At 44.6% G+C, this 27,902-nt stretch overlaps 2 protein-coding genes across 3 annotated transcripts in view; one reads left to right on the top strand and one right to left on the bottom strand.

Moving 5' to 3' along the window:
• Nucleotides 1-23,341, bottom strand: part of tbc1d32 (TBC1 domain family, member 32) — a 48,278-nt gene extending 24,937 nt beyond the window's left edge. The window contains exons 1-23 of one of the 2 annotated variants that reach the window (XM_029257640.1): nucleotides 23,145-23,341; nucleotides 22,164-22,331; nucleotides 20,957-21,118; nucleotides 20,534-20,711; nucleotides 19,930-20,001; nucleotides 19,651-19,776; nucleotides 18,400-18,478; nucleotides 17,834-17,937; nucleotides 17,625-17,686; nucleotides 17,348-17,498; nucleotides 16,247-16,306; nucleotides 15,765-15,867; nucleotides 14,134-14,271; nucleotides 13,124-13,213; nucleotides 10,875-11,017; nucleotides 10,397-10,524; nucleotides 9,534-9,735; nucleotides 6,147-6,226; nucleotides 5,891-6,029; nucleotides 4,851-4,938; nucleotides 4,623-4,741; nucleotides 1,755-1,874; nucleotides 617-705 (exon numbers count right to left, since the gene is read on the bottom strand). In XM_029257640.1, coding sequence (XP_029113473.1) covers nucleotides 617-705; nucleotides 1,755-1,874; nucleotides 4,623-4,741; nucleotides 4,851-4,938; nucleotides 5,891-6,029; nucleotides 6,147-6,226; nucleotides 9,534-9,735; nucleotides 10,397-10,524; nucleotides 10,875-11,017; nucleotides 13,124-13,213; nucleotides 14,134-14,271; nucleotides 15,765-15,867; nucleotides 16,247-16,306; nucleotides 17,348-17,498; nucleotides 17,625-17,686; nucleotides 17,834-17,937; nucleotides 18,400-18,478; nucleotides 19,651-19,776; nucleotides 19,930-20,001; nucleotides 20,534-20,711; nucleotides 20,957-21,118; nucleotides 22,164-22,318 — 2,588 coding nt within the window. In that variant the 5' untranslated portion in view covers nucleotides 22,319-22,331; nucleotides 23,145-23,341. The remainder of the gene's footprint in view (nucleotides 1-616; nucleotides 706-1,754; nucleotides 1,875-4,622; nucleotides 4,742-4,850; nucleotides 4,939-5,890; nucleotides 6,030-6,146; nucleotides 6,227-9,533; nucleotides 9,736-10,396; nucleotides 10,525-10,874; nucleotides 11,018-13,123; nucleotides 13,214-14,133; nucleotides 14,272-15,764; nucleotides 15,868-16,246; nucleotides 16,307-17,347; nucleotides 17,499-17,624; nucleotides 17,687-17,833; nucleotides 17,938-18,399; nucleotides 18,479-19,650; nucleotides 19,777-19,929; nucleotides 20,002-20,533; nucleotides 20,712-20,956; nucleotides 21,119-22,163; nucleotides 22,332-23,144) is intronic. The other variant, XM_029257643.1, reaches the window with a different exon arrangement.
• A 281-nt stretch (nucleotides 23,342-23,622) lies between these two features.
• hsdl1 (hydroxysteroid dehydrogenase like 1) lies at nucleotides 23,623-26,889 on the top strand. The gene is made up of 4 exons (XM_018742386.2): nucleotides 23,623-24,015; nucleotides 24,731-25,176; nucleotides 25,571-25,801; nucleotides 26,604-26,889. The coding sequence occupies exons 1-4, from the start codon at nucleotides 23,796-23,798 to the stop codon at nucleotides 26,673-26,675; spliced, it is 969 nt and encodes a 322-aa protein (XP_018597902.1). The 5' UTR covers nucleotides 23,623-23,795; the 3' UTR covers nucleotides 26,676-26,889.
• Nucleotides 26,890-27,902: the final 1,013 nt, after the last annotated feature.

Here is a 27,902-nt window from a genome sequence, read left to right as displayed (position 1 = left end):
GTGAAGATGCCATGGTTGTAACATACAGTAACCAGAAAAAGTAAGAATCTACTCTCTGGAAACTATTTTTTTTCCATCAGATAGAAGGTTAATAAATCTGATTTTAAAAAATGAGGTGCCATGTCTTCCCAGCTCTTCTGCAGCACTTCCCAGAGGTTGAGGACACTTGTGTGTTGCTTTGTTTTCGCTCCTCTCCCCAGTTTGTCCCATACAGGTGTTGCCCAGGCTGCCCAGATGTACTCACACTTTTCACTGGTACTGTATATAAACCGCGATCATGGTAAAACTACCACATGCTAAATTCAATTTTGAGCACTTTCTTCTGAGACGCCCTTATTGCATGCTGGACAGTGAGGGTAAAACATCTGAGAGCACCAAAGGGCAAATAAAAAAAAAAAAAAAAATCAATTCCTGTTATTTTATTCAATTTTTCTTTCCTTTCAGGAATAATGTCATCATAGTATCCATTAGGCCGGTTGGCACACAGGCCCGTTCTCAATTAACGTATTTGCAGAGCTGATTCAGTCTAGTAAGGACACACACACGGCCCAGAGAAGCGTGTGGGTCTCCTGGGAAGGAGCTTCTTAGAGTGGCAAAGAAGCAGAAATGGTCTTACCGCAGGCCAAAGGTGTGGGACTGCTCATAGTTGAACAACGAGTGGATCTTTTCATCGGAATTAATCGCGATCAGCCGATCAACCAAATCCTTGGAAGTAAAAGAACAAAGTGAAATGGAGGCAAGTGTACTGCAGCAAGGTAAACATGCAAAAAGAGGAAAACCCCACTATCCATGTACCAGACGCATTAGTGTGAAGATGGCAAAATCAAGTTAGTCTAATGTATAAAATTAACAGTAACCTGACCCACTTTGACTCATAGGAGCAAAGGCTTTAGAGGGTTTAACTGCAAAAAAATGGTATTATAGTTTATTGAAGGCCAGAGAAGCGGGGATTTTTTTCCATTTACATATAAATTACCTTATTGCATATGTAACAGTGGGCATTTTGATTGTGAGAAGAGAATATGGAGGAGAGAGCATGAATTAACATCTAATGAAATTTATCGAACGGGGTGACGACTGCTTGGGGTGCAATTATTTCCAAGGCACGAGATTGATACGGTCTTCAAAGGGAAGGCTAAAATATGCCCTCAGTGGAACCTACTTCCAAAACTCCATACCTTCTACAGGGAAGAATATCTAATATTAATGTGCAGTTTCTTCAATAACACTAAAACGGTTATTCAAATTTCGCTTACTGCTGAGATATTGACATTTACTTCATGTTCAACGGTTTGTCGAGTCAAAAACACTTTGCTCCATCTAAATGATCTACTGTAAACATCTCCGGGACTCATAAATCCTACTGTACTGCTGCTATCAGAGTAAATATGGGCCTTCGGTGTTGAAATGAGGGCATGATGAAAGGAAAAAGTAAAATTAGATTTGAAATGCCGAGAACGAAAGCATCTCGTATCATTACTGTCTGGGTAATATTTGTTTGCTTAAACATTGTTCTGACAGTCAGTGAGGAATACAGATGAAGCAAAGACTAAATTTCAGCGTCTGAAATTCAGCTGAACATTTCGACAGGCAAAACATGCCCTCCGATGGGTAAAGCAGATACTGCATGGGATCGGAGTTTCGTCCTCGAATGAGGCTGGGAGATAAAGCCAAGCGGTCTGGCCTGGAACGAACGAATGACGTGAAACCGATGGTGGTGGTGCCGTGCCACGATGTGACGGCGAAGGACTCACAACAATGGAGGTGGGCATCTCTCTATGGGAGTACTCAGCCTTGTTCGGTAGAGGCTGCTGTCCCAGTAACTCCCACACAGCATAGGAGGAGGACAGCAGGTTTACCAAGGCCAGGAACAACTGCAAAGGGGGGTGGAAACAGGCCAAAGAGGCTTAAATTATCAGGCTGACACAAACGAACACATACAGAAAAAAAATCCTTCCGCCCAACTACACCCGAACATTACGTCAGTGAATGATATAATAATTACGTAGTTGCGTTAAATGTTGAAGGTCTAAGGCTCCTCCGAGAAAAACCCATTAACTAAAAATTAAGTTCACATACGTTCGTCTATATACATCCGGCTCCTCAAACTATGAACACAAGTGGGTTCTGGAAAAGTGTCAGATATAGCTATAAAAACTAAAATCACTTTATTTTATTGTTTTTAATTCAAGCTACTTCCATGTATTGGTTTAGCTGACATTTTTCTCTAAAGTGACTTATAATGTTAAGGCACCTATGATTATTTACCCATTTATACAGCTGGGTAACTTTACTGGAGTAATTTAGGGTAAGTACTTTGCTCAAGGGTATTGTAGCCAGAGGTGGGATTTGAAGCGGTGATCTTTGGGTCTAAAGGTAACAGCTCTAACCACTTCACTACCAACGGCCCTGAACTTAAGCCATCGTAAGAATATGTTGTCTCCACAATTATTCAACTCTGATAAGTTACTCATCCATCCCACAAACAGGCTTCCAAAAATAATGCTCTCAATTAATAAACTTGCTAGAAAGCTTAGTAACCACCCATCACGAACAACTGCTCGGCACGGTGGGCTTGGCCGGGTCCCGCTCTCTGGCGGGTCTGGGGTTCGAGTCCTGCTTGGGGTGCCTTGCAATGGACTGGCGTCCTGTCCTGGGTGTGTCCCCTCCCTCTCCAGTGTGTGTGTGTGTGTGCGTGCGTGCGTATGTACACGTACTTTCTTTAACGAAAACCCTTACTGTAATACTATAACTTTTTTAAAAGGAATGCTTGGAAATCTAAAATATGCTCTTTCCCATTGACACTTTATGCAGAAGACAAATAACCGAGCCCATCATTACACGAACATGACACTGAGTTAATATTTTGTGAACGTAACTTTGCACACTTGGATGACGCGGCACCAGGGACTGAGAACCTTATCCAATCACAGCTTAATTGTACAATAAACCTGGTTTTAGTCTGATAACACACACATAAGTCTAAAGTCACCTCGTACACATAAGACTCTACAACAGAGTACAAGAAAAAGGCTGAGACTGGAAACCTGTTTTTGAAAAATGACGCCCTCCCCAGCCTACTGTACGCAGCTGCAGCAACTCTGCCAAGACTAATGGGTGAAAACTGCAACACGGAAACAGCACAGATGGCAGAGACGTATCAAAAAATAAATGGCTCTCGGGGTGAATCGACATGTTTTACCATTTGATTTTGCCTTGTGCTTTTTGCTGATGTAAATTCTCTTCCCCCCTGACATCACTTACATTTTAGCAAAACTGGAAGGGGGCGGACAATTAAGGCACTCTAAGTTTTGACTTCACGTTGTACATACTAAAAGTGTAAGATAGAGTGATGCGCTGCTTCACGAATGACCACATACAAAACGATGGTCCTGTAAGATTCTAAGGGAGCTGAAAAATTCTTATCGACTATTGACGTCGTGGCCCGTAGTTGATACAAATTTTTTTTACGTGTTTATGGTGGTGATGCTGTAAACAAACCTATTGCTCTGCCAGTTGTATAAAAGTATAGCGCACACACACACATTGACTGAAGCCGCTTGTCCCGAGCGGGGTTGCGGCGAGCAACACGGGGCGTAAAGCTGGAGGGGGAGAGGACACACCCAGGACAGGCTGCCTGTCCACTGCAAGGCACCCCAAGAGGGACTCGAACCTCAGACACACCACAGAGCAGACACAGGCTAAACCCACTGCGCCACGATGCCCCCTATACAATTATGTACAGTACATAATACCTAATAATGATATTAAACACCTATGTTACTGGTTTACGTAGCTACTGTACTGTACTTGTTGGGCGTGGTGACACAGCGGGTTCAGCCGGTGCCCGATGTGTGGCAGGTCTGGGGTTCGAGCCCTGCTTGTGGTGCCTTGCGACGAACTGGTGCCCCGCCCTGGGTGTCCCCCCTTCGGCCTTGCGCTCTGTGTTGCTGGGTTAGGCTCTGGCTCACTGCAGCCCCGCTCAGGACAAGCAGTTGTTGACGATGGATGGAGGGATATACTGTACTTTTTATCGTTATTTTAGAGTGTACTCTCTATTTATAAAAAAAGTTTACTGTAAAACAGTGTGCTGTGTTAGGTTTGTATAAGTACACTCAGTGATCGAGGCTATACCATCTAGGTGTGTATAAGTACCCTCTATGATCGAGGCTATACCACCTAGGTGTGTATAAGTACACTCTATGATGTTCGCACAACAACGGAATCGCCTAAAGACGCATTTCTCAGAATGTATCCCCGTCGTTAAGCGACGCATGTCTGTAGAAACGTCCCGTGGACTCGGAAGCAAAACATCCGAGGTTGTCGCTGAGGAAAATCACATTAAGAGCAAAACGAGAGCACGCTTCCTTTCTGCTTGGTCTCGCTCCTCGTTCACATCCTCATTCTGGCCATGCAGGACGTGCTCAGACACACTCCAGGCCTCGGTGTAATCCTGCAAAGGCCTCGCTCACATGGGCAATGCTTTCCATCAGAAGCCCTGCTCCTGCCTTCATCCTGCCAATATTACTCCCAGAGCAGGGTAATCAACCCCCACCCTGGGCAATTTAGCCTCCACCACTGTAGTCCTTGATTGGAATGGAAAGAGAGGCCTGCTGTAGTACCTTTTGACAGCTCCTATCAATGGGCTCCATGGGAGTGGACCTGGGCTGGACCACTCTGGCATCATCCCGCCCGCACTCCAGGGCTGACCACAGGTCCACCACGATGGCCTGGACAAAACCTGCAATGGAAGAAATCAGCAACTGGGGTTTTTTAGACCTATCACTACTTTCCAGGACAACGACCAATAAAAAAAAAGCAGACAGGTGGGTGGGTGTATGACTCGCTACCTGATCTCCGCAGAGCTGCAACCCCAGGGGCTGTTGCTGCGATCTGTGTGACCATCACCCCGTAGCCAAACTTTTCGCACCAGCTGACCTGATTAAAATGTGTCAAACAACAGGGGTTATGAACATAAAGACAATGTCAGTTTTTAACTGAAAGAAAAACTGTGACGCGGCGGGAAGCTCCGATGCTTCATAGCCCCTGAGCTGTGTTCAGACATGAGTTTGAACTCAGCTCCTTTAGCTCAGAGCAGCATTTGCTCTGGTTTCCTCTCACAGTCCAAACATATCTGGTTCTGATGAGCTTAAATTACCCTTAGCTTCTCAGTGGCACAGAGGTAGCAGTGGTGCTTCACAGCCCCTGAGCTGCATGTTTGGGTGTCAAATCCAACTCTGGATATGAGGAGTTTCCATGTACACCCTGTGTTCTCCATCCAGAGACATGGGATGACGACCTACCTTGGCACTCACCACCATGAGTCACCTTCAAGTCAACCGCACTAACCCCCATCCCTAAACTGCCCTTACTATGGGAGTGTATGAGTGAATTGGAGTGTGTATGATTGCCCTGTGCTGGACTGGCATCCCATCGAGTCTGTACCCTGCCTCATTCCCAGTTCCCTGGACACTTTCCTAACCAGTTGCGCTATACTGGTTTGTGGAACAAGAGCACATTGAATCACGACATCTGGATTAAAAGGCCTTTACTCTAGAGGCTGAGCGAAATGTTGAGGAGAAGGAAGTCTTGGTCCTTCTGCCTCTAACTCCAGGGCAAGTATTTTTCTCACTGTCAACCAGGGGCTTAAATAGGGGGGGGTTATGGCAACTAGGTGTTTGACAATGGTAGACTGATGTGTGTGTTAGGGCAGGATGGTTACCTGCATGGTAAGTAGGTGTAGATCTTGGTGTGTGTGTCTCTGTGTTCTGGATATGATTTAAAGGTTTGTGCACGGTCTTCCCATGTGACACAACTCGATAGGCTGTTATTAATGACGGATGGACAGATGGATTGGAGGCTTTGCCTCTAGGGGTGACTCTAGACATACCTGCAGTTTCTTGGTGAACCTGGAGAACATGTAGGTGACACACTCATCCATTGCTCCGGTCTGCTGAAGGAACAGGAGGCCCTTGGGAGTGGCGGCGAAGTTCAGCAGGTTGTCCAGGAGGGTTTCTGCCCAGAGCGAGCTGTGGATGGTGGGCAATGAACACGGCGATCCATCACAGGGCCGTCAAACGCAACGAGACTTTCTCCACACATCATGTCCACAGGCACCCGTTTCAGAGATGGAAATGTGAACTCACGCGTCATGAGCCTCCTGAGAGCACGGGTCCGGCGCAGCTCCCAGAACCGGGGTGGGAACTCTCTCTGCCAGCGCACATGCCTGCGATGGAATCGTCACCGTGAGGTTGTGTGTCTGCGCTCAGGGTGTAAATTTTTCAGCAGCGTTTCGTACACACTGCTCTGCTGGTCTCCTCTTCCTTGGCATGTCAAAGAGTGCTGTTTTTCGAAGACTCGCTCATTTGCACAGAAGAGGGAGTTCTCCAGCACTCCCCGCAGCCATCCTTTCACCCTACAGACAGCAATACTGTAGGACACTAAGGTGTTATACAACTTTTATGTTGTTTTGTCTGAACCTTACCTTGGGACTCTCCTATATTCAGCTTACAATGTTTGATACTGGCCATAAAATTTGAATGGCTGCTGAAATGTTAATTTTTCCTCCGCTCTTGCCAGAAAACTAGTAATTGCTGTTTATCGACATGGGAAATAAACTGTCTGTGCACCACATTATAAAATATTTCAGAGTGATTTATTAACAATGGTAACCAGAACGGAGTGTACAAGGCAGTCCGTGGTTATTTTTGAAATGGTTATTTCTGCTAATGACAGTAAACATGCAAAACACACATTTTTAACACTCCTAACAAATTTCTGATACACCTCATCAAACTGAAATATGGCTATATTTAAAAATCTCTTTTACATAAAGATAACAGTTGGTAATGACTTCTAGCTGTAGGCTAAATATTTAAAAAAAAAAAAAAAAATTGCAGCATCCAAAATGCAAATAAGACTTAGGAATCTCAGTATTATTCTCTACTCGACGGGATTTCGTCAGATAAACTGAAACACATCTCGTATATAATGTAAAGGAGTATTTCGATGGAAAATGCTGTAAAATATCAGTTTTTACACAGAACAAGGTAATGTCCAGGACACTATAGACATGACCTAATGATTTAATTTAACTTATTTGGTCTTGGGTAGGGGGGTGTGGTGGTGCAGTAGTGCAGTGGATTGGACCAGGTCCTGCTCTCCGGGGTGCCTTGGGACAGACTGGCATCCCGTCCTGGGCGTGTCCCCTCCCCCTCCATCCTTATGCCCTGCGTTGCCGGGCTAGGCTCCGGCTCCCCGCGACCCCGTATGGGACAAGCGGTTCAGACGGTGTGTGCGTGGTCTTGGGTGGCACAGTGGTGCAGCGGGCAGACGCTTTTCTCGAAAGAGACGTACATCTCAAAAGCGCATTACATACAAGGAGGGCATCACCTCAACAGAAGGACAGCTTTGGATGCAGACACATACTTCTCGAGTACAGTCAATTTGTCACACACCCCATATGAACCAGTATACAGTACACAAGTAGCTGAATACAGGTTCGTTTTTTTAATTACTGAGCATATAACATGCATGTACACATTTAACGAGCGCTTAGGAGTTCATGGGAAAACTCAGACCAGAAGAGGTGACTTTTGTGACCCTTCTTAATTGTAGAGGGAGATTCAGCAGTTCTGAGTAAGAGGGGGAAGTCGTTCTACCACACCTGGTGTATTTGTTTCTTTGCCTTATGCCTGTGTTCAAGCGTTCTCTGTTATTGTGTGAGAAGAACGCTCTACAAAAATAAACCGAATTGGATCGAAGCCAGAATCGAAAATCTTTGTGCTTTTAATTCTGGACCTTTTGTGCATGGCACCGCCAAGTAAAGAGAGGTGGAGAAGCGTAGCAGTCTGACTGAGGTGTAGTGAGTCATCAGATCTTGTGGATATCAGAGGTATCTCCCCCTGTTCATGTGGGTTTACTGCAGGTGCTCTGGTTTCCCACCCCAAACCTAAAACATTCGTTTCAGGTGAACTGGTTACTCTAGCTATTTGGGTGCACTGCTGTGGCAGGTTTGGCCTGTGCCCACTCTCTAGCGGGTCTGGGGTTCGAGTACTGCTTGGGGTGACTTGAGATGGACTGGCATCCCATCCCGGGTGTGTCCCCTCCCCCTCCAGCCTTGCGCCCTGTGTTGCTGGGTTAGGCTGAGGTCCGTCGTGACCCCGCTTGGAACGAGCGGTTTCAGACTGTGTGTGCGCGTGTGTGTGTGTGTGTGTAAGAGAGAAAGTGAATGACTGTATGACCTGTGTGACTGCTGTCTGGTCCTGGTCCATACCCTGCCTTACACGCTTTGCTTCCTGGATAGGCACCATGACCTTGATCATACATTAATTATTTCCAATCCAGAATGAATCACTGCTCACACTCATATTTCACTCATTTAATTCCACCTCTGCAAACTACCTGTTTGAATGGTGAATCGTTTACACGGGCTGACTGAGCCCTTTGGTTAATGACACATTGGTGGTGGGGGGTTGGGGGGGCAAGGCATGCCAGGAGGACTTGGGACCAGGAAGAAATTGGATTTTTTTAGAAAATCCAGACGGTTGTTCAGAAAGGAATGCATTGCAGACATGATACCGTAAGTGACCCACCTGTAATAAAACATTGATGGTGTGTGGTAAATTCATGCCGGTGTCTGACGCTCCCTGTCTACTCATGCTTCTGGGTGTTATGTCCAACAAATTGATTTTTAGATTCTGAAGCCAGAGGACCACACCAGCAAACAGTGTTAAATTTTAACTGTGTTCTGGTCTCAACCCCTGATGATACACTACCATCAACCCACATGTCTCAGCCATTTCCTGTTTTGTGCAAATTAAATATGCAATATCAAAACTGACCTTTATACCAAACTTTAGACAGAAAAAGATTATCAAGAGTAATTATTCAGGTTTAAGTTTCCTTTTATACTTCCATATTACAGCCTATTAAATAGCCAAAGGATTACCATCCAGATAATTATAGGACCACATCACTCTCTAAACCAAAGCAAGAACATTAAATTCGTCCACCTCTGGTCACTCAGTGGTTCCAATTAGAAGGCATCCACAATCGAAAGTCTGTACATTGACATTTTTGGATCTTGTGTCATGAAACAAGCTCCCACTGTCCCTCAGGACTGCTGAGCCCCTCCCAGAAACCAGGAATTGTTACAAAGCACATCTCATTTGGACTCATTTTCCTCCTGATCTCCTGAAAGCTTCACAAATTAGTATGCGCTGTTTGAACATCACTTCCATGGGTAACTTCACGAGCCATGTAATAATTGTGTATACTGCGTGTCTCTGTCTAAAGCTTGTCATCTGTTGCCAATGCCATTGTTCACCAAATTGTAGATCACTTCGAAGAAAAGCATCTATTAAATGTATAAATGTAAATATTAGTGATTTATTTACACATCCGAGTCTATGAGATGTATTCATGACGAAAAAAGATTATCTATACATACAGCTGGACTGCTGGACTGAAGAAACAGGAGAGATCTCTTTTAGGACCATTAACGTTGACCACTGCAGTCTACCTGTAAGTACCTGTCTCCAAGCTCTCACGATGCACTCGTGCAGGTTGTAGGGCCTCAGCACCTGCAGCCCCACACAGGTGTTGTACATCTGACGGCACACGAAGACAAAGGCCCCGGCCACGGCCGTGGAAGCCCCCAACCCAGGCAGTGGAGGCAGGTTCTCAGCGAGGAGCCGTTTGGTGAACTGGGCGATTATGTGTGCAGCCGACGTGCTTAAGCAGAGACAAAAGAGCGTTCGGTCTACACGCTGAAAATCCCTTAGAAATAACATGACAAAATTGAATTCTTCTGTATAGATAATATGTTTTCCAAAAAGCCACTGGTTTTTCATCCTGGCAGTCAACTGAGTCATAAGTGGTCTATCTGTTTACTGTATATATCACGAATTAACTGTTTGATGATCACACGCTACAATTTTATTATTAAATAAACGCAAAATAACACCATTTATATATTCTTCCTCAAAATGAAACATAATGAAAAGTGCATGATTTTTATTCATTAGTCATCCTAATATTTTTCAGTTGAATCACTTCATTTTAACTAATCATTTAAGTTCTTTACCAAGTTATTCACTTTTAATTCTCAAATGAATATTCATTCATTATCAATAATTTCTTTTCCAATGCAGGATTGCTTTCACAAACAGACCAGAGTCACCATTTCACCTAAAACATGTTTTTGTACTATGGGAAGAAACCAGAGCACCTTGAGGAAACCCAAACAAACATGCAAACAGACTCAGCTGGATTCGTACTAATGTGTTCAGTTAAAAGTGGCTTGAACCGTGCCATTCTTCTACTCTCCCGGAGAATGTTTGTTTGTTCGGATGTGCCAGAAAAGGACGATTTGAGACGAAGATGCTTTTCTCACCTTGCGCCCTCGGCAGAAATCAGATTCGTGTCATACAGGAAAATAGACAACCCCCACCGAGTAGTGGCAATTCTAGCCAGGATATCAGCAATATGGACCAGCGTGGTTTCCAGAGTATTTACTTTTGCCTGCAATGCAACAAACAAACAAACACGTCAGAATCATGTCTAAGATGCTGCGTGACCGCTGTGCGACCGCTGTGCGCTATAATGTTCGAAGGAATCTTTTACGGCTGAGCTCAGTAACCTGGGGTAACTCGTGACTTCTTTAGAAATGATCGACTTCAAGGCCGTATGATGAAAAACATGAATATTTCACAAGCAGGTGGAATGGGTTGCCTGATACTTGCGGGAAAGACTGTCTTATTCACTCAAGTTAATCGGTGAGATGTTTTCATTAATCTACAATGGAGGCCAACCACAGTCCCTGTAAAACAAGCCCCACACTGCCGGACTGCATGTCTGTGCACCCGACTGACCTGTTCCCCCCTAAGCAGGGCGATGATGGGAGCGAGCAGGGCCTCTATGACAGGGGACTGGTACAAGCACTGTACTGCGCACTCGGTGCGGTCGCACAGAGTCCTCAGGTCCTCCATAACCAGGCTGGTGGGCGACAGCGAGTCTGCAGAAACAACAATAACACGGGCCACTCAAAGTCTTTGCTCGCTGGGGCATCATTTACACCTTTTACAGCACATCAAACTGCAACCTCATGGCTACTACAGAACTGATTTTATTTCTGAGTAACATATGACTGCTAATTAGACGTCACTGTACTGTATAGTGAAAATCCTCTGAGTCCAGACAAAGTATCAGATATCGACTGGTTTATGAAAGGAGGGTGGGGACTGTGCCCAAAGGGCAGTATCAGGGCTGGATTCCAAAGAAGTAATTACTCCAATCTTTTATGAGTAATTTGCTGATTTAAAATTTCAAAGTCTAAGAGAAACTGAGTGGCATGCCCAGGTATCACATCATTATCTGTTGTAATCTCATTGCAGGGCTACGATGTACTGATGGGAAGGAAAAGACTGACACGGCCCACAGGTGGGTCCAAAATAAACATAATGTACTGTAGATAAAATGCAGCAATAAAAAAAAAAATACACATATACTGCCAATTTTTCCAACTGATTCAGAGGTTTTCTGTTTTTCATGAGGTTAAGTTGCCAAGAATACCAGACATTACACTGCAATTCACAAGAATAGACTGTGAAAACAACTTGCAGACACCAACCTGTTCCCATCTGTTCCTCTACTGTGGCATGTCTAAACTGAGATATTAATTATTGCTTCAAAACTACACAAAATGTTCATATTTAGGCTTGCATGACTATGTGGAAAATAATCTTTTTGTGAGTGTGTTTGTTAACACATTAATTGCACAGGCCATGGGAGAGAACAGACCTACAAAAGTGGAAAAAAAAAATCACTAGCCTCTATAAACGTCTATCAATACTGATTATTGAACACGTGATTACCGACACTAAGGAGACTAAAAAACGCCAGGCACAAGCTCAAAATACTGTGGAAATAAACTGAATTAAAAGGGGCAGCGAGTAGCAAACTCGTTTGACCTTCTGCATTTGGATCTAAAGATCACATGTTCAAATCCCATCTAGTGGTGTAGTACACTTGAGGATGGTACTAGCCCTAAAACTCTTTTGAACTCAATAAATGGGTAAACCACTGCAAGCAGCTTAACAGTGTGAATTGCTATGGAGGAAACTGCCAGCTAAATGAGTAAATGTATACACACACACATTGTCAGAAACTGCTTGTCCAGAGTGGGGTCGCGGTGAGCTGGAGCCTAACTTGGCAACACAGGGCGTAAGGCAGAAGGGAGAGGGGGCATACCCAGGAGGGGACGCCAGTCTGCCGCAAGGCGCCCCAAGCAGGGCTCGAACCCCAGACCTGCCAGAGAGCGGGACCCAGCCAAGACTGCTGCACCACTGTGCCCCCCCGAGTAAATGTAAAGCAACCCAATACTGGTGCTCTTTACTGCCATCTATAGGCTGATGGTGTAAAAACAGGTTGCATGTGCGCCACAGCAAACCAACATTTTAGAAAATTGGTAAAAGGCACTTAAAAATAAATATATGGGGAAATGTTTGCGTCTTCAAAAAATTTGGTACCCAACTGTTCGTAACACTAGGATCCAATGCACTAGCATTCCTTAATGTATATTCAAAAAAGCACCAACTGAACAAGGTGCGGCCTACACAAACCAGCAAAAGTCCTTCAAACTTTACATGTTTATAGGTTAATTCTAATGATAAATTCGGCTAGCAAACTGACTTCAATGAACAAGGTAATCAAAGTATATAAATGTGTGAATGTCCCTGAAACTAAGTTTCATTAAAATCTTGTGGTTACATTTACATTTATTCATTTAGCTGATGCTTTTTCCCATAGCAACTTACAATGTTAAGCTACTTACTTACTTCTCTGGCTTAGAATTTAAATGGTGAAAAAATGCATAAAGGACATAGCCAGCGTATCATACACAGCTGATTAACAGTTTGCACCCAGAATATTCAATTTATAGAACATCAAAATGTTTAATATCATTTGGCAAAAGTATAATTCTACTCTTTCTGCAGAAATATTGGTGAACCCACTTTCAAACCGCATTTGTCCATATTTAAAGTTCAAGTGGGGTATACTGAAATCAAAGACATATCCTTGCAGTGATTTAAAATGAGTCGTGCTAATGCTACATTCACACCTGCGTGGGACAAACTGCCACACGGTGGTTTCGGGTGTTGGTACATCGTGTCGATAAGCATCACAATCAGGTCCGTTAAGGACACCGGATCTGCAGGGAGAAAACAACACTGTAGGTACACACCTTCACAAGTAGACAGTTTCTACAGTTTGATCCCAATACACAGTTCTGGTTCAATACCATGGTGAGAGCAGCTCTGCCTACTCAGAAAAACTGTAATTTCAAACGGAGAGCTGCATTTTACTGGAGCATCGCGAGATAAACACTCCAGCACCCAGCCCAGGCACAAATACAGTCCTTTTCTAAAATAAACTGGTCTATATCCCCCTTAGATGGGCTGGGCTTCTCTCATGTTCTCAGAGAAGATCAAGAGATGGAACTGGGAAAATACCTCCATCTATGACAATATAAAGACCACAGCCACTAGAGTGAGAAGCAGCAGATATAAAGCAGAAACATAATCTGGCCAAGTATGTATCCAACAGTTGCACAGGGGACAACAGGGAGCATAGGGGGTGGAGCTGCTGCCTTTGGACCCAAAGATTGCAGGTTCAATCCTCACATCCAGCTGTAATACCTACCCAGTTGTATAAGTGGGTAAATCATCTTAAGTAGCTTAATATTGTAAGTTGCTTTGGAGAAAAGGATCAGGTAACTGGTAATGAGTAAACTGGGGTGGGAGGAGAAGGATTTAAAAATGCAGCAAAGGAAAAAGTACAGAGAAATTTATTTCAGGACTATTCATTCATTACTTGACTATGTATGGTTGCTGGAGGCAGCAGGAAGCATAGTGATTAAGGACAAAGATTTATAACCTTAAGATTGTAGTTCAAGTCCAAGGAGGGGCCCTTGAGCCAGGTACTTAACCTGGACCACTCAAGTTAAACGTCCATCTATCCACATTAGGTGTATCAATGAGTTTCTCTGGACAAAGTCGCCAAATAAGTAACGAGACGAACAAAAAGAAATAAATGCTAAGACTGCGGTGCTGTTGCAGTCGCTTCCCCCACCTTTCCGATTTTTCACTCTGACAGGGAACAGGCTTCTTCCATTGGTGTAGATGAGCAGCCGTCCCAGCAGGCAAAGAGAGTGTACAAAGTGAATGTATTCCAGCTCCTTGGTGGTGTACAGCGTCCTCTGAACGGGGCCTGCACGATCACACAATTGGAAGGGGACACAATCTGACGACCGCACGTCACACGATCACACACATGATGGCACGATCCAGTGAGGTATGCCTAACCCTTTCCCGCTGCTGGTTGCATGACAGACACACTTCTGTTCTAGTCGTGGTTGTCCAGACATTAAAACAATCGAATTTAATTCAGCCCCGGAGCTGTGGGTTTGAATCTGGCTCAGTCTGTGTGGAGTTTGGATCCTGGGTTTCCTCCCCTGTCCTAAAACATGTGTTTCAGGTGAACTGGTGATTCTGAATTGCCCATAGTGTATGTATGTATGTATGTATGTATGTATAAGTGAACGTGTCTGTGACCACCCTGCAGCGGGTTGGGTGTACCCTGTCTCATGTCCTATGGTTCCAGGATAGGGACTGGACCACTGTGATCCCGCAATAGGACAAGTGGTTATTAATGAATGAGTGCATGGATCAACAAGAGTAAGAATTAGTCATGAGCTGGGGAGAGGTTCTCGCTAGCCACGGGCCATCTGTGAATGCAGGTGAATTAACTACGAAAGGTCCAACAAACTCCCTGTGAGCCTTGTGATCCTGCTTACCCCTCCAGCTGCCATAGCACTTTATTACAATATTGGGAAAAGGAGTTTTGCACATAAAAACAGGCAGAGGAGAGGACTAAACTGTCTCTGTTCCCTGTAAAACAGTTCAGGGGGAAAAGGCCTGGAAAACCTATTATCCACTTTAAATTAAAATGCTGGGCTGGGGTAAAGTAATAAATGTTTGTCTCTTTAAAACCTGCTGCTGGAGGGGTGTTGAGAAAGGTACATTAATTCTGCAGGGAAACCACTGATCTCACTGCACTTTACTGGCTGATGCTTTGAAAATAATGCAGTCCAATTAAATAAAAGCCTAAATAAAATGAAGAATTTTGCTATTTTATTATTATCCATCCATCCATTTTCATTAACCGCTTGGCTTGAGCGGGGTCGTAGGGTTCTGGAGCCTGTCCCGGAATCACAGAGTACAATGCAGGTGGGGGGTAGTGCACCCTAGATGGGATAGCAAGTCCATCGCACTTATGTTATTACTATGTATGACATAATTCTATGTGAAGTTTATCATTTCAAGTGCATTACACTGGAAAAAAAAAAATTTTTCTCTGAATGTATTTCTGGACATATGTCTAGGACTTGTCCACAGGTTTTTTTTTTTTACTAGATTCTAAAAGGGGTCTGTGGCTGAGAAAAGGTTAAGAACCTCTAAGACAAATCCTGCCATCAAAAATTAAAGCCACAACAAGTGTCAGTGAATAGAAATGAGCAGCCTAAGGCTCTGAAGATATCTCACAATCGTTGTTTTATTTACGATAACGTTCTGGATTTGCACATTTTTACGCCGAACCGCCCTTGGAAAGGTTTTATTACTGTAAATAAAGAGATAGGGATAATATCAGTTTCAAATGCAAAGGTACAAACTGAACCCGCTGAGACTTTCCATGAGACAAACCAATGTGCTGTTTTCCTAACATGTGTGTGACATCAGACACCTCCTCCCCAGAAGGTCCACGGCACTTGTGGAAATGGACACACTGCTGAAGAGAGGCCACAATCTGTCGAAAACCAGGGAGCAAAACACTTCACTGTACTCTCATATCCTCTTTCTCTTATTGTTGAAACACTAGAAAAATAAGTCAAGAATTTGTTTATCGTTTAAATTAACTTTAAGGAAACTGCTTAATAATTTATTTCCTTAAAAAAAATCTGATAAACAGGAACCGATTCAATCAATGATCCAGTCTGTAGGGTAGATAGAATTTTAAGTAATGATTTACCCGTCATTTACCTGTGGGACACTGTTTCACAATAATCGATATAATACGTGACTTTTTTAATTAAAAGAGACCGAACTAAAGCTCACTTCCTGGAGATAATTCTGGAAACTCCCATCTTAAGTGGCAGCACCAGTGAAATGTCATGCAGCACACTCACCAGGGACTTGTACTTCTTTTCCAGGAGCCTCAGGACCACCGTCCTGCTGTAAGAACCGTGCTGAAAGACAGCGAGCTCACATTGCCACCAAGGACATTTGCAAAGATTGAAAACATGCAAATCTGTGGCCAAAGGACATGTTACCTTGGGACTACTGCTATAGCGAGACAGCTGGTTGCGTAGTGGTTAGAGCTGCTACTTTTGGATTCAAAGGTTGCAGATTTGAATCCCACCTCCAGATGTAGTACCCTTGAGCAAGGTACTTACCCTACTTTGCTCCAGTAAAAATTACCCAGCTGTATAAATGGTAAATACTTTTAAGTAGCTTAATGCTGTTAAGTCGCTTTAGAGAAGCGTCAGCTAAATGAATAAATGTAAATGTACAGCGGAGGGGGGGGTGAAGGAACTACACTGGCACCTCAACTTACCCATCCAGCTGGGACTGGAAATCTGTTTGTAACTCATCCTGTCTGTAACTGCAAAGTCACTTTTATCACACAAACCTACTCCGAAAAGTTATCGGCATTAAGGGTAAACACGTCACATTTGCACTACGACGCCATGAGATTTTAAAAAAATAACTGAAAATATGGTATTAAAAATAAATAAAATAGAAAAATATTGAAAAAAATATTTGCTTCTTAGCAGGGGGTGCGGTGCCGTAGTGGGTTGGACCACAGTCCTGCTCTCCAGTGGGTCTGGGGTTCGAGTCCCAACTGGGGTGCCTTGCAATGGACTGGCGTCCCGTCCTGGGTGTGTCCCCTCCCCCTCTGGCCTTACGCCTTGTATTACTGGGTAGGCTCCGGTTCCCCGTGACCCCGTATGGGACAAGCGGTTCTGAAAATGTGTGTGTGTGTGTATTTGCTTCTTTGAAAGTTTGCAGTGCCTACATTTGACTGGAGCAGGAGGACACAATATTGCAACATGAGGGCTGCTGGTTTCATGTTCAGAAGATCCCCTTTACACTTATTTATGTGGGTGACACTATTCTCCAAAGAGACTTACAATATCAAGGTATTTACAGTTATTTAGTTTTATTTTTTTATTACTGTTATTACTGTAGTAGTGGACTTGGGGAAAAATGACTGAAAAGCTTCTTACCATCCACCTTTTGAACCAGGTGGCTTTTATATCCAGCATGGCCATCATGTGAATGGGCTCCAAGACCTTCTCGGTGGACGGCATGCCTGCATCGCGCTCATGTTGTAAGGAGAGCAGAGACAGGGTGCTTTCTATGATCTCCTCCATGTACCTGGAACCATCAGAAAAATAACAGCTCGAGGAAACAAGAGAGGAAGCACGAAACAATTCAGCACGATTCAGGACTTTTTATAATAATAATTTTAAAAAAAAAAAAATTTTTTTTAAAAATTTTCACTTCTCTGGATGCCGTATCCAATACGATGTCACTTCCTTCTGAAAATCGTTCATCAGCCTCATCTGGGGGACACACAGACACACACACACACACCATATTAATAACAAATCCATTGGAAATCAGCTTTTTTTCTAACTTCAACTGGCCTTGACAAGTTAAAAAGGAAGACTGACAGAGGAAACGATTTGTTAAAAACAAACATAACTTGCCTGCTTGAGGAGCCGTGCAATATCCGGCCTGTTAACGTCAATCCCAGCAGATCCTGCAGCAATGCTCAGTTTGCGCAGCAGGAAATCAGACTCCAGACTTTTTGCTTCAAGCAAAGGCAGAAAAAAAATGGGAACCTATTTTATAACCCATATTGACGTATTAACTAACATGCATTACATTTATCTGATGCTTTTCTCCAAAGCAACTTATAACGTTAAACCACTTACTTCTAATTATATACCCATTTATACAGCTGGGTAATTATTTCTTTTTACTGAAGCAACTTCGGGTAGGTACCTTGCTCAAGGGTACTACAGCTGAAGGCGGGGATCGAACTGGGGACCTTTGGATCCAGTGGCAGTAACTTTAACCACTACGCTACCAACTGTCCCCCAATATAACATGTGGATTTTTTTTTTTTTTAAAAAAAAAATCCCGGCACACCGAAATCATAACCTGGTACACAGATCATAATTAGAGGAATTAGACACATTTGTTCAACATTACTTTACATGTCATTTCATGAAGTAAGAAAAAGAATAAACAGTCCCACAAAAAATATTACCTAAACTGACATAAATTTCTCTGGTTACATTCAGCGGAGAGGAAGAAAGGGTCTTTGCGAAGAACCGGAGGACTTTTTCCTAAAAATAGAGATGGGGCAACAGTAATTGAGGCAAGTAAAAGAGAGTAAAAAACTGTACACAATGCTGAGTGATAACAACTTACATTTATTTACTTAGCAGACCCTTTTCTTCAAAGTGATTCACCGTGGTGACTTACACTGGGTCACTCATCCATACATCAGTGAAACACACTCTCTCTGTGTCACTCACACACTTTGGGGGAACCTGAACAGCATGCCTTTGAACTGTGGGAGGAAACCAGAGCACCTTGAGGGTGCCCACACAGACACAACATGCAAACGCCACACAGACTGAGCTGGGATCGAACCCACATCCTCTCGCACCATCCAGGTGCTGCGAGACAGCAGCGCTACTCGCTATGCCATCGTCCTGCCTACAACCTGTCCTTGCTGGGGTCAGATAGAGCCAAGTGGGGCAGCTGACGCATTCCCAGCCCCTGTTGTGAGAAAAGTGTGTAACAGCTGGCTATCCTTATCACAGAACAGTGTGTAAAGGTAACAGGGAAGATCAAAATTAGTTACTCCAAATATTACTGCAGATTCAACACTGAAATGTCAGTTAAGTGTTTCAGTGTGAGAGGGGGGCATGGTGGTGCAGTGGGTCTGGGGTTCGAGTCCCGCTTGGAGTGCCTTGCGACGGACTGGCGTCCCGTCTTGGGTGTGTCCCCTCCCCCTCACGCCCTGTGTTGCTGGGTTAGGCTCCGGCTCCCCGCGACCCTGTATGGGACAAGCGGTTCAGACACTCTGTGTGTGTGTGTGTGTTGTGTGTGTGTTTCAATGTGATATGGGATGTTTGTCTTGAAATGTATTCTCAGTTTAAAATTGTTTCCTTTCATACAATTTTGGATTTTGGGATTGTTAGCTCAGCACTGAAGGGATTTTATATAAATAGTAAAAGGGCAAAAAAAAAGATGACTTTAGAAAGTCCTGTCTTTTTGTCCCTTCCATTCATTCATTCATTCATTCATTCATTATGAATAACCACTTGTCCAATACAAGGGCACAGTGGTCCCGAGCCTATTCTGGAACGACAGTGTACAAGTTGTATGGGGCGCTAGTCCACTGGAGAGAAATCTCTCTCACACACACACACGATCCAATCTCTATAGTTAATAAAACCACGAGACTCCACCCCCCCCCCCCCCCCCCCCCCCCGGCGGCATGGCTCACGCTCAATTCAGGGTCAGGGTCAGCCAGGGCGGCGGAGAGGCTCCTGCACAAGCTGTACCAACTCTCGCTGCTCAGCACGTCGGACGGCGGCGCGCAGCACAACAACTGCAGGGCCTCCCAGCGCACCTGTCAGGACAGGTCAAACTCTCAGACAAAGACATACACGTACCCGGCCGTCAGTAAGGCTGCCTCGGGGGCATGCCGACACCATGTAGACCAAGGGCAGAGGACAGACGTCCACAGCTCAGTCAGCCGGGTAGACTGTGAGTGCAAATGTACCTCTTTCGGCTGGCTCTGGTGAAGTTTTTCTGCAATAACTTGCAGCTGCTCATGAGTGATGAACGCATAGCTCTATATAAAAAATAAAAAAAATTTAAAAAAAAATTTAATTAGTATAAAAATTTCAGTACATGACTATTCCATTTAGGTCATTACGTCATTAATTTCATCCATCAGCTCATCAGAAACCACTGGTCCAGTGTAGGCAGTATGAAGCCTATCCCTAAAACTTAAGGTGCAAGGCAGGGTACACCCTTGACGGGAGGTTAGTCCATCACAGGGCAATCGCACACACTCATTCACTCACACATACACACAAAAGGGAGTTTACAGTCACCAGTTCACTTGAAACATGCCGTTGAACCGTGGGAGGAAACCAGAGCACCCTGACGACTCCCTCACAAACACAGGGAAAACAAGCAGACTCTGCATAGCCTGAACTGGACTCAAACCCACATCCGAGCCCACAGCCCAGGAGATGTGCGGCATCACAGCTACCCACTGTACCTCAGCGCTGCCCCATGTCGATTAGCGTGTCACCTGTTCCTATGAACAACAAACAAACAGAGCGACATCATCATCTCACGTAGATCTTGCTCAACACCTGGTTGAAAGACGAGTCGCTGTCGGAGCAGTTGTCTAAGTAAGGGCCCCCGGACTGCTCGTGCTGCTTCTTCCTGTGCATCTCTTCCTTCTTCAGCTGGTCCTCTTCAAACTTATTGATCAGCGACTCCACCACCACCATCATAGTATTCTTCAGCGTATGCATCATTTCCTTGTATCTGTTAATCGGACATTGATCAGAAAAGAAAAGAAGGATCCCCAGTTAAAAACATGTTGTACAACAGAAAGTCTGAAGACATCAAGATGTTCACAGAAATAAACCTTGTTTTGCCTTAAAGCCACATCCAAAACAAAATACAAACAAGTATTTGTGTGTATCCAACACCAGCAATGAAGTGGCCAAGCATAAAATAAACCAAATGTGGCATCTTTCTGCTTTCACTGCATTTCTAAGAGCGCTTACTCGGCAGATTCCCGAGTCCTCCTGGTGACGGCGTGTACCAAGGTGTCCTGCCCTGATGTGACTGCTTGCCCCTCGGCTCGCATACAGTTCTCCGTTTCCTCATCGATGACCGTCCCCAGGGCGCGCTCAAGGTACTGCCGCAGGTACTTAACAAACTCATAGCTGCCAATGAAACAACGGCAAAACATTTTAGACACATTAGGGACATGTACCTTTGACTCTTTCAGAGATTTCATCCCCTGCACTTTTTGTTAACCTGCACATGAACCATTTATGCAGCAGGGTATTTCTTACTGGAGATACTCATGGTAAGTACCTTTCAGGCATGCTGAGGGCTTCACTAGCTTTTAACTGTCATTTATCAATTGTCATATATTCTCCAGAATCATACGGCTGCAATCAAGCTTACATCGATGTAGAGTTGAAAAAAACTGTAAAATATTCAAAGCAGATGGGGTGCTGTGATGGTGCAGCGGGTTTGGCCAGTGACCGCTGTACGGCGGGTCCGGGGTTCAAAGTCCTGCTTGGGGTGCCTTGGGATGGACTGGCGCCCCATCCAGGGTGTTTCCTCTCCCCATTCAGCCTTGTGCCCTGTGTTTCCGGGATAGGCTCCGGCTCGCCGCAACCCCGCTTGGGACAAGTGGTTTTTAACGTTGGTTGCTTGGTTGGTTAAAAGCAGATGTACATTTACATTTATTCATTCATCAGATGCAGATGAACATGGACTGGCGTCTTGTCCAAGATAAACCTTGGCACATGCTGAACCACTCAGACCCCTGGATGGATGGATGGATGGAAGAACAAACAAACGGGTGGACGGATGGATTTATGGATGGATGGATGGACGGACGGGGGATGGATGGATGGATGAACAAACAAACGGGTGAACAGATGGATGGATGGATGGATGGACAAATGAACAAACAAATGGACAGATGGATGGATGGATGGATGGATGGACAAATGAACAAACGGGTGGACAGATGGATGGACGGATGGATTGACGAACAGGTGGACGGATGGATGGATTTATGGATGGATGGATAGACAAATGAACAAACGGGTGGACGGATGGATGATTGGACAAACGAACGGGTGGACGGATGGACGGACGAACAAACAAACGGGTGGACGGAGGGATGGATTTATGGATGGATGGATGGATGGATCAGTGTGGGCAGGACATGCAGCTTTCATCACAACGTACTTGTGGAAATTTTTGTCCGTTTCCTCGAGGTGCAGCAGGATCTCCTCTGCGCACTCCACCGACGGTGCTCCCGAGATCCTCTCGCTGACGCTCCTGAGCAAGCTTTTCAGAAGACCCTGAAGCTCCACCTCATCCTCGGACGAAAAGTGGGACATGGTGGCCGGTCACCTGAAAACATTTGGTCCCGGATGTTTTTGAGCGCAACGTTGCCAGTCACTTCACAGCAGTACAGCAAAGCGATACACACCATATTTCGACAGAAGCCTTGCATTCTTTACTTTTATTGTCTCCTTAGATAGAGATCAGAGAACGTTGTCCTAGAAAAGCCGTAACTGGTATCGATCCACTTTTTGTTTGTATTTACATGGGTAACAAGACTATGCATTAAAGGTAATTATGGTAAAATACTGAACCAGTTTGGGTTCATCCCTGTACTGTGTGTGCATTTTGGGGGACAAACACAAAAAGATGTGCCCTCATTGCATGGACAAAATCGAAAGCTTCGTCTAAGGAGAATATACCCAATTTCAGACACTTTCAGTGTCTTTTAATTAATTGCAGGAAGCTGTTTATTTTTACCATCAATGACCTTCACTTGTACCTGAGGTAAATAAAATGAAAAATGATCCTATAGTGGATTCATATCAGTGACAGCTTCTCTAGGACAACCTTGTGATGTGTGCAGAACCTCATCTTTTGTTTGAATGACATGATTATTTCGAAAATTTATGCAGTTTTCTTAAGTACTCATTATGCAATACTGCTGGTGGAGCAAACTTTCAAGAAGCATTCGATAATTAGCCGGTGAACTTGAAGAATTCACCGTTTTTATACCAATATTCATTTAATCTGTAAACATCTCTGTGGACTTAATGTCGACCCCCCGAGATTTTCGCTTTTTGTCGTTGTGTAATATATAATCATTATCATATCATGATTATGATTATCGATTAGTTCCTCACGAGACCCCCCGGTACTTACGAATGCTCCAGTAAAAATTCTCCGCCTGTAAATGTGGGTAAATAAATTATTGTAGGTACCCTGATCTGCAAACCTAACATGATAAAGACGAAGGAATAAGATCAATAAGGATTTTAATATAAACGTAGTCACATCAGATCAGTGGCGTTCGGTGAACGCTATACAGCACAGAGCAGATCGATCAGGCTGGTAGAATCTCCATGGAAACGCGGAAGTGAGTGCTGCTCTGCGTGGCATAGTGGGAAATTGAGTTCGCAGTCCCTTATGGGCTTGGTAGACTGAAAAATAAAGTACGAAACGTACCAATATACTTATGTACTAAAATGTTTATAAAAGTGAAGTTAGTTTTAGAATATGTTTTATTGATAGGGCCACCGCGAACTTGTGTTTTTTTGTTTTCTTTTATATTAAAAGACGTTTGACTTCAGAATATCACGTGGTCAGCTGCCAATAGAAACCGGTTCCGGGTTATCGCGCGTCACGTGACCCGATTAACCGCCGACTGAGGACGCAAACCGGTCCCGATAAAGCGCCTAGCGAATAAGTTGTCAGCCGTTTAGCGGTGAGGTTATCCTGAAGCGGGGCACTTTTGTGTTCAGTAATCTTTATAGAAACAGATCGCGAAGCCCTTCAGGTGAATAGCCGCCTGCCATGGCCGCAGTAGACAGCTTCCAGCTGCTGTACAGGGAAATCGCGCGCTCCTGTCACTGCTATGTGGAGACTCTGGCCCTGGTGGGCGCCGTGTACACGGCCAGCAGGGCGGCGCTCTTCGCCAGGGACTGTTACAGCCTCATCAGACTGCACTTCATCCCCAGGCTGATGCACAGGGGAGACCTGCTGCAGCGCTTCGGCACATGGGCTGTCGTTGTGGGTAAGATGGGCGGGAGCGGAGGGCCAGGTGGACACACAGCTTCTTCTTCACCGGGAGACGAGGACACACCCCAAAGAAAAGGCCTCACCCCTCTTGACACTTATTTTAGGCTTAAGCCTGGCCTGGCACAAACTGGCCCTGTGTGGTGGCATTGAATTTTTGAAGATGCAACATTTTTTTTTATTTTTTCTTTTCATTTATGTAATCAAAAGTTGAGGGACAGATCAGATGCACCCTGTGTTTACCCCCCCCACATCAAGATGATGCACCGCATTGCGTGTTGTTGAATTTGAATGAGTTTGCTGAGACTACGCCCTTGTACTTTCAGGAGATTCATCTTAGTTTTAATGTTTCCAGAAGTAAGAAAAAAAAAAAAAAAAAATCACAAAGACATACTGTATTGAGTATTTGAGTTTGTGCAGCTATAGAATACAAAAAAAAAAACCCAAAGCCCAACCCACACAAAAACGGGGGGGAGGTGGTGGGGGCGTCTGCATTGTTCCCCTTTTGTTCATTGCGACTTGGTGGAAAGCTGGCTTTGGGATTTGAACAGAGTTACAAACAAACCTTATGTCCCAATCGTTTGTAGGTCGAGGAGCCTCTGTGAATCGGAATCAATGGCTCGATTGTGCCGCGGAAGCGCAACTTTGTATCGCCGGATTCTTCCGGAGGATGTGGAACAAGCGTGCCTCTGTCTAATCTGCGTGTTCTCCAGGTGCTCCTGAAGCGTTGGCGAGCGCTTATGCAGAGGAGCTGGCGAGGCAGGGGGTGTCCATCATCCTGGTTGGCCGCCGGGGTCGCGAGGCGGAGGATGCCGCCAAGGCTGTCGCCGAGGCCCACGGGGTCGAGACCCTGCTGGTCGAGGCAGACTTCCACCTGGGTCCCGTCACCTGCCGACGTATCCGAGACGCGCTGAAGGACAAAGATATAGGCTTCCTGATAAACAGCGTTGATGCGTCCTTGGGCTCCCCTCGGGGCTTCGCCAGCCTGTCCGAAGACCGGCTCTGGGACGCGTTGAACAGAAATATCTCGGCTGCCACGCTGATGACCCGCCTTGTTCTGCCAAGCATGGTGGAGAAAGGCAGGGGGGCCGTGGTCAACATCTCCTCCGGGCTGTGCTGTAAGCCCACGCCAAACAAGGCCGTCTTCACAGCCGCCACGGTCAGCCCTTAGCAACAGCGTTTCTTTCACTTCATCTCACCAGGTGGTGTAGGTACTTACCCTGAATGAATGGGTAAATCAGTGTAGAGTTAATTAGCTAACGCTGTAAGTCACATTACATATATGTCTCTTGTGGTAGCATTGTAGTTAGTGCTGCCTTTGGACTGAAAGGTTGGAGGTTCGAATCTCACCTCTGGGTATAGTACCCTTGAGCAAGGTACTTGTCCTGAATTGCTCCAGTAAAAGTACCCAGCTGTATAAATGGGTAAATAATTGTAAATAGATTAATGTTAGAAGTTTCTTTGGAGAAAAGTGTCAACTAAATGAATAAATGTAAATCTGTGTTAAAGCTTCAATAAGCTGATCGGTTAGTGCGTTGTACCGTTTCTTCCAGGCCTACCTTGACCATTTCAGCCGCGCGCTGCACTATGAGTACAACCACAGAGGGATTTTTGTCCAGAGCCTGGTCCCCTTCAGAGTGGGTTCTGCAGAGTGGGGTGACGCCAGCGGAGATCAGGGTGCTGGCGGGTGGCTTGTACCCCAGGCCCGGGTTTATGCCCGTCACGCCATATCCACTCTAGGAATCTCTCACAGGACCACGGGCTACTGGCCCCACTCGCTGCAGGTACGGTGGACCGCATAACTAGGAATCCCAGTGCTGGGACCAAAGGTCGGCAGTGTGTTTGTTCAGTTTTTGCCCCTTAATCCACTTCTGCCTGATCTCAGCTTTTATTATGAAATACTGGTAAAGCGGATCCTGAGAGGCTTTCTTTTTTTTTTTTTTTTTAAAATTTGTATCTTGATAGCAATAAACAAAAGATAAAAATGGGGCACTCCTTGATTTTAATCTTGTGGGAGTCTACAAATAAGAGCAGAACAGTGACTTTGCAGGGACTGCTGGTCTCTGATAGCTTCTGGGTTGCGAGTTGAGGTGTGGGTTCAAATCCGGCTGTCTGTGTGGAGTTTGTATGTTGTCCCCATGTTTGCAGGGGTTTCCTTCCATAGTCCAACAACATGTTTCAGGTGTACTGATCACTCCAGATTGTGTGTGTGTGTGTGTGTGTGTGGTGTGGGGGGGGGGGGGGGGGGGCTGTGTAATTCATGCCCTGTGGGTCTGGGATAAGTCCTGGACCACGGCAACCCTTGACTGGACAAGAGATTATTGATTGATGGATGGATGAGTATTAAATTATGAATAACAGCATTTGTTTTAATTTCTTGGTAGTCACTGCTTTGTTTGTTATATGCTGCTGATATTTTTATAGTTGTATTTGTTGATCATTTTATAGGTTTGTTCCCCTCCTCCCAATGAATGAGCTGCATTGACCCGTAGAGACGTCTGGCTTCTGATAAACACACAGTTACACCCACAGAAAAGTCAGACAACATTCCCGTGTGATGTCTCCCTCTTGTCCTCTTTGTTTCAGCTGTGGCTTGTGCAGTACATGCCCGAGTGGATGTGGGTTTGGGGAACGTACATGTTCTCAGGCACAAGGTAGAAGACACGTCTGCCCCCAGCATTCCAGTCCAGCGGCAAGAGACCAGGCGCATGGCTCGATCAATCTAACGATTTAGAGCCTGGATCGATGACTAAGTAAAAGGAGTAAAAACAACACGCAATCACTCTGTTCCAGACAGCTGTATACATGCTGTGTGAGAATTTTATTTTGTGTCAAGATGCATTAGAATTAATGGACGTTGCATTTTGAAACACTCCCCCCCCCCCCACCGACTCCATCACTCACTACGGTGTACTGTTACACAAATCCAAAACGCCTGCAGTGCCAAAATGTAATTTATTTTTTCCTGCAACTTGCTTAATGTAATCCCTTCCTCTTTGAGATGGTGTGGTTTCTCTATGGAACAATATTTTATTTTGTGTGTATTATAATAATATGGATATAGTGTTGTGTTGTAAACAACTTTTTCCCTTATTTTTGAGACTTAACTGGTGTGCTGAGATGTGGTACTTGTGCAGTTCTATCGGAACACAAATTTTCTTAATCGTGCTCCTTGCAGGACCACAATGTGCGCGGGTCATCCATCTGTGTGTGTTGTGGAACTGATCCAATTAATTTAACCTTTTTCAGTGCTGAGTTTAGCAGTTTGAGAGCTGGATGACCTGGACCCAGTGGGGACCCACAGGACCGTGGCTGAGGAATGTAAAATATCGAAAAATCACCATTGACCTTATAACATCTTTTGATTGGCTTTTGTTGCTGGTTTGTGAGGTAGTGAAATATAGCGACTGTTCTGTATGATGTACTGCAGAGTTGTGGTGGTAGTAACATATTAATATGTATATAGATAATAGAAGGTACATTGGCATATCTTTTATGCAATGTGTACCAAGATCTGCTGACAAAATACCAATAAAAAATACAGGCTTTCTTCATGTTGTCTGTGATTACTTTGTAAATAGTTTTTGCACATATACAAACAAGTGGTTTAAAACGTAGTTTAACCTCAACATTTGTCCTCCTCCGGATCCCTCCCTCAAAGCGCAAAGAATGAGATAAACCAGCTGCGTTTCCTCCTGGAGTTTGCAGGAATAAATTGGTGTGAAATGAAGTATTCTGTACTATAGGTAGGTGTGTGTGTGTGTGTGTGTGTGTGTGTGTGTGTGTGTGTGTGTGTGTGTGTGTGTGTGTGTGTGTGTGTGTGTGTGAAAGCTGTTTCTCACAGTTAATTGTAGCTTGAGACCTCATTTTAAGTTATTTGACTTT

This window comes from Scleropages formosus, chromosome 1, assembly GCF_900964775.1.
Source record: "Scleropages formosus chromosome 1, fSclFor1.1, whole genome shotgun sequence".
Classification (NCBI taxonomy): Eukaryota; Metazoa; Chordata; class Actinopteri; order Osteoglossiformes; family Osteoglossidae; genus Scleropages; species Scleropages formosus.
This window is presented reverse-complemented; position numbering and strand designations above follow the sequence as displayed.

Excerpts from the sequence above, each read along its gene's own strand:
- hsdl1 (XM_018742386.2), top strand. The coding sequence starts at position 23,796 with ATGGCCGCAGTAGACAGCTTCCAGCTGCTGTACAGGGAAATCGCGCGC. Across the intron at positions 24,016-24,730 it reads CACATGGGCTGTCGTTGTGG|GTGCTCCTGAAGCGTTGGCG; the intron begins GTAAGATGGGCG and ends CGTGTTCTCCAG. Across the intron at positions 25,177-25,570 it reads CCGTCTTCACAGCCGCCACG|GCCTACCTTGACCATTTCAG; the intron begins GTCAGCCCTTAG and ends CGTTTCTTCCAG.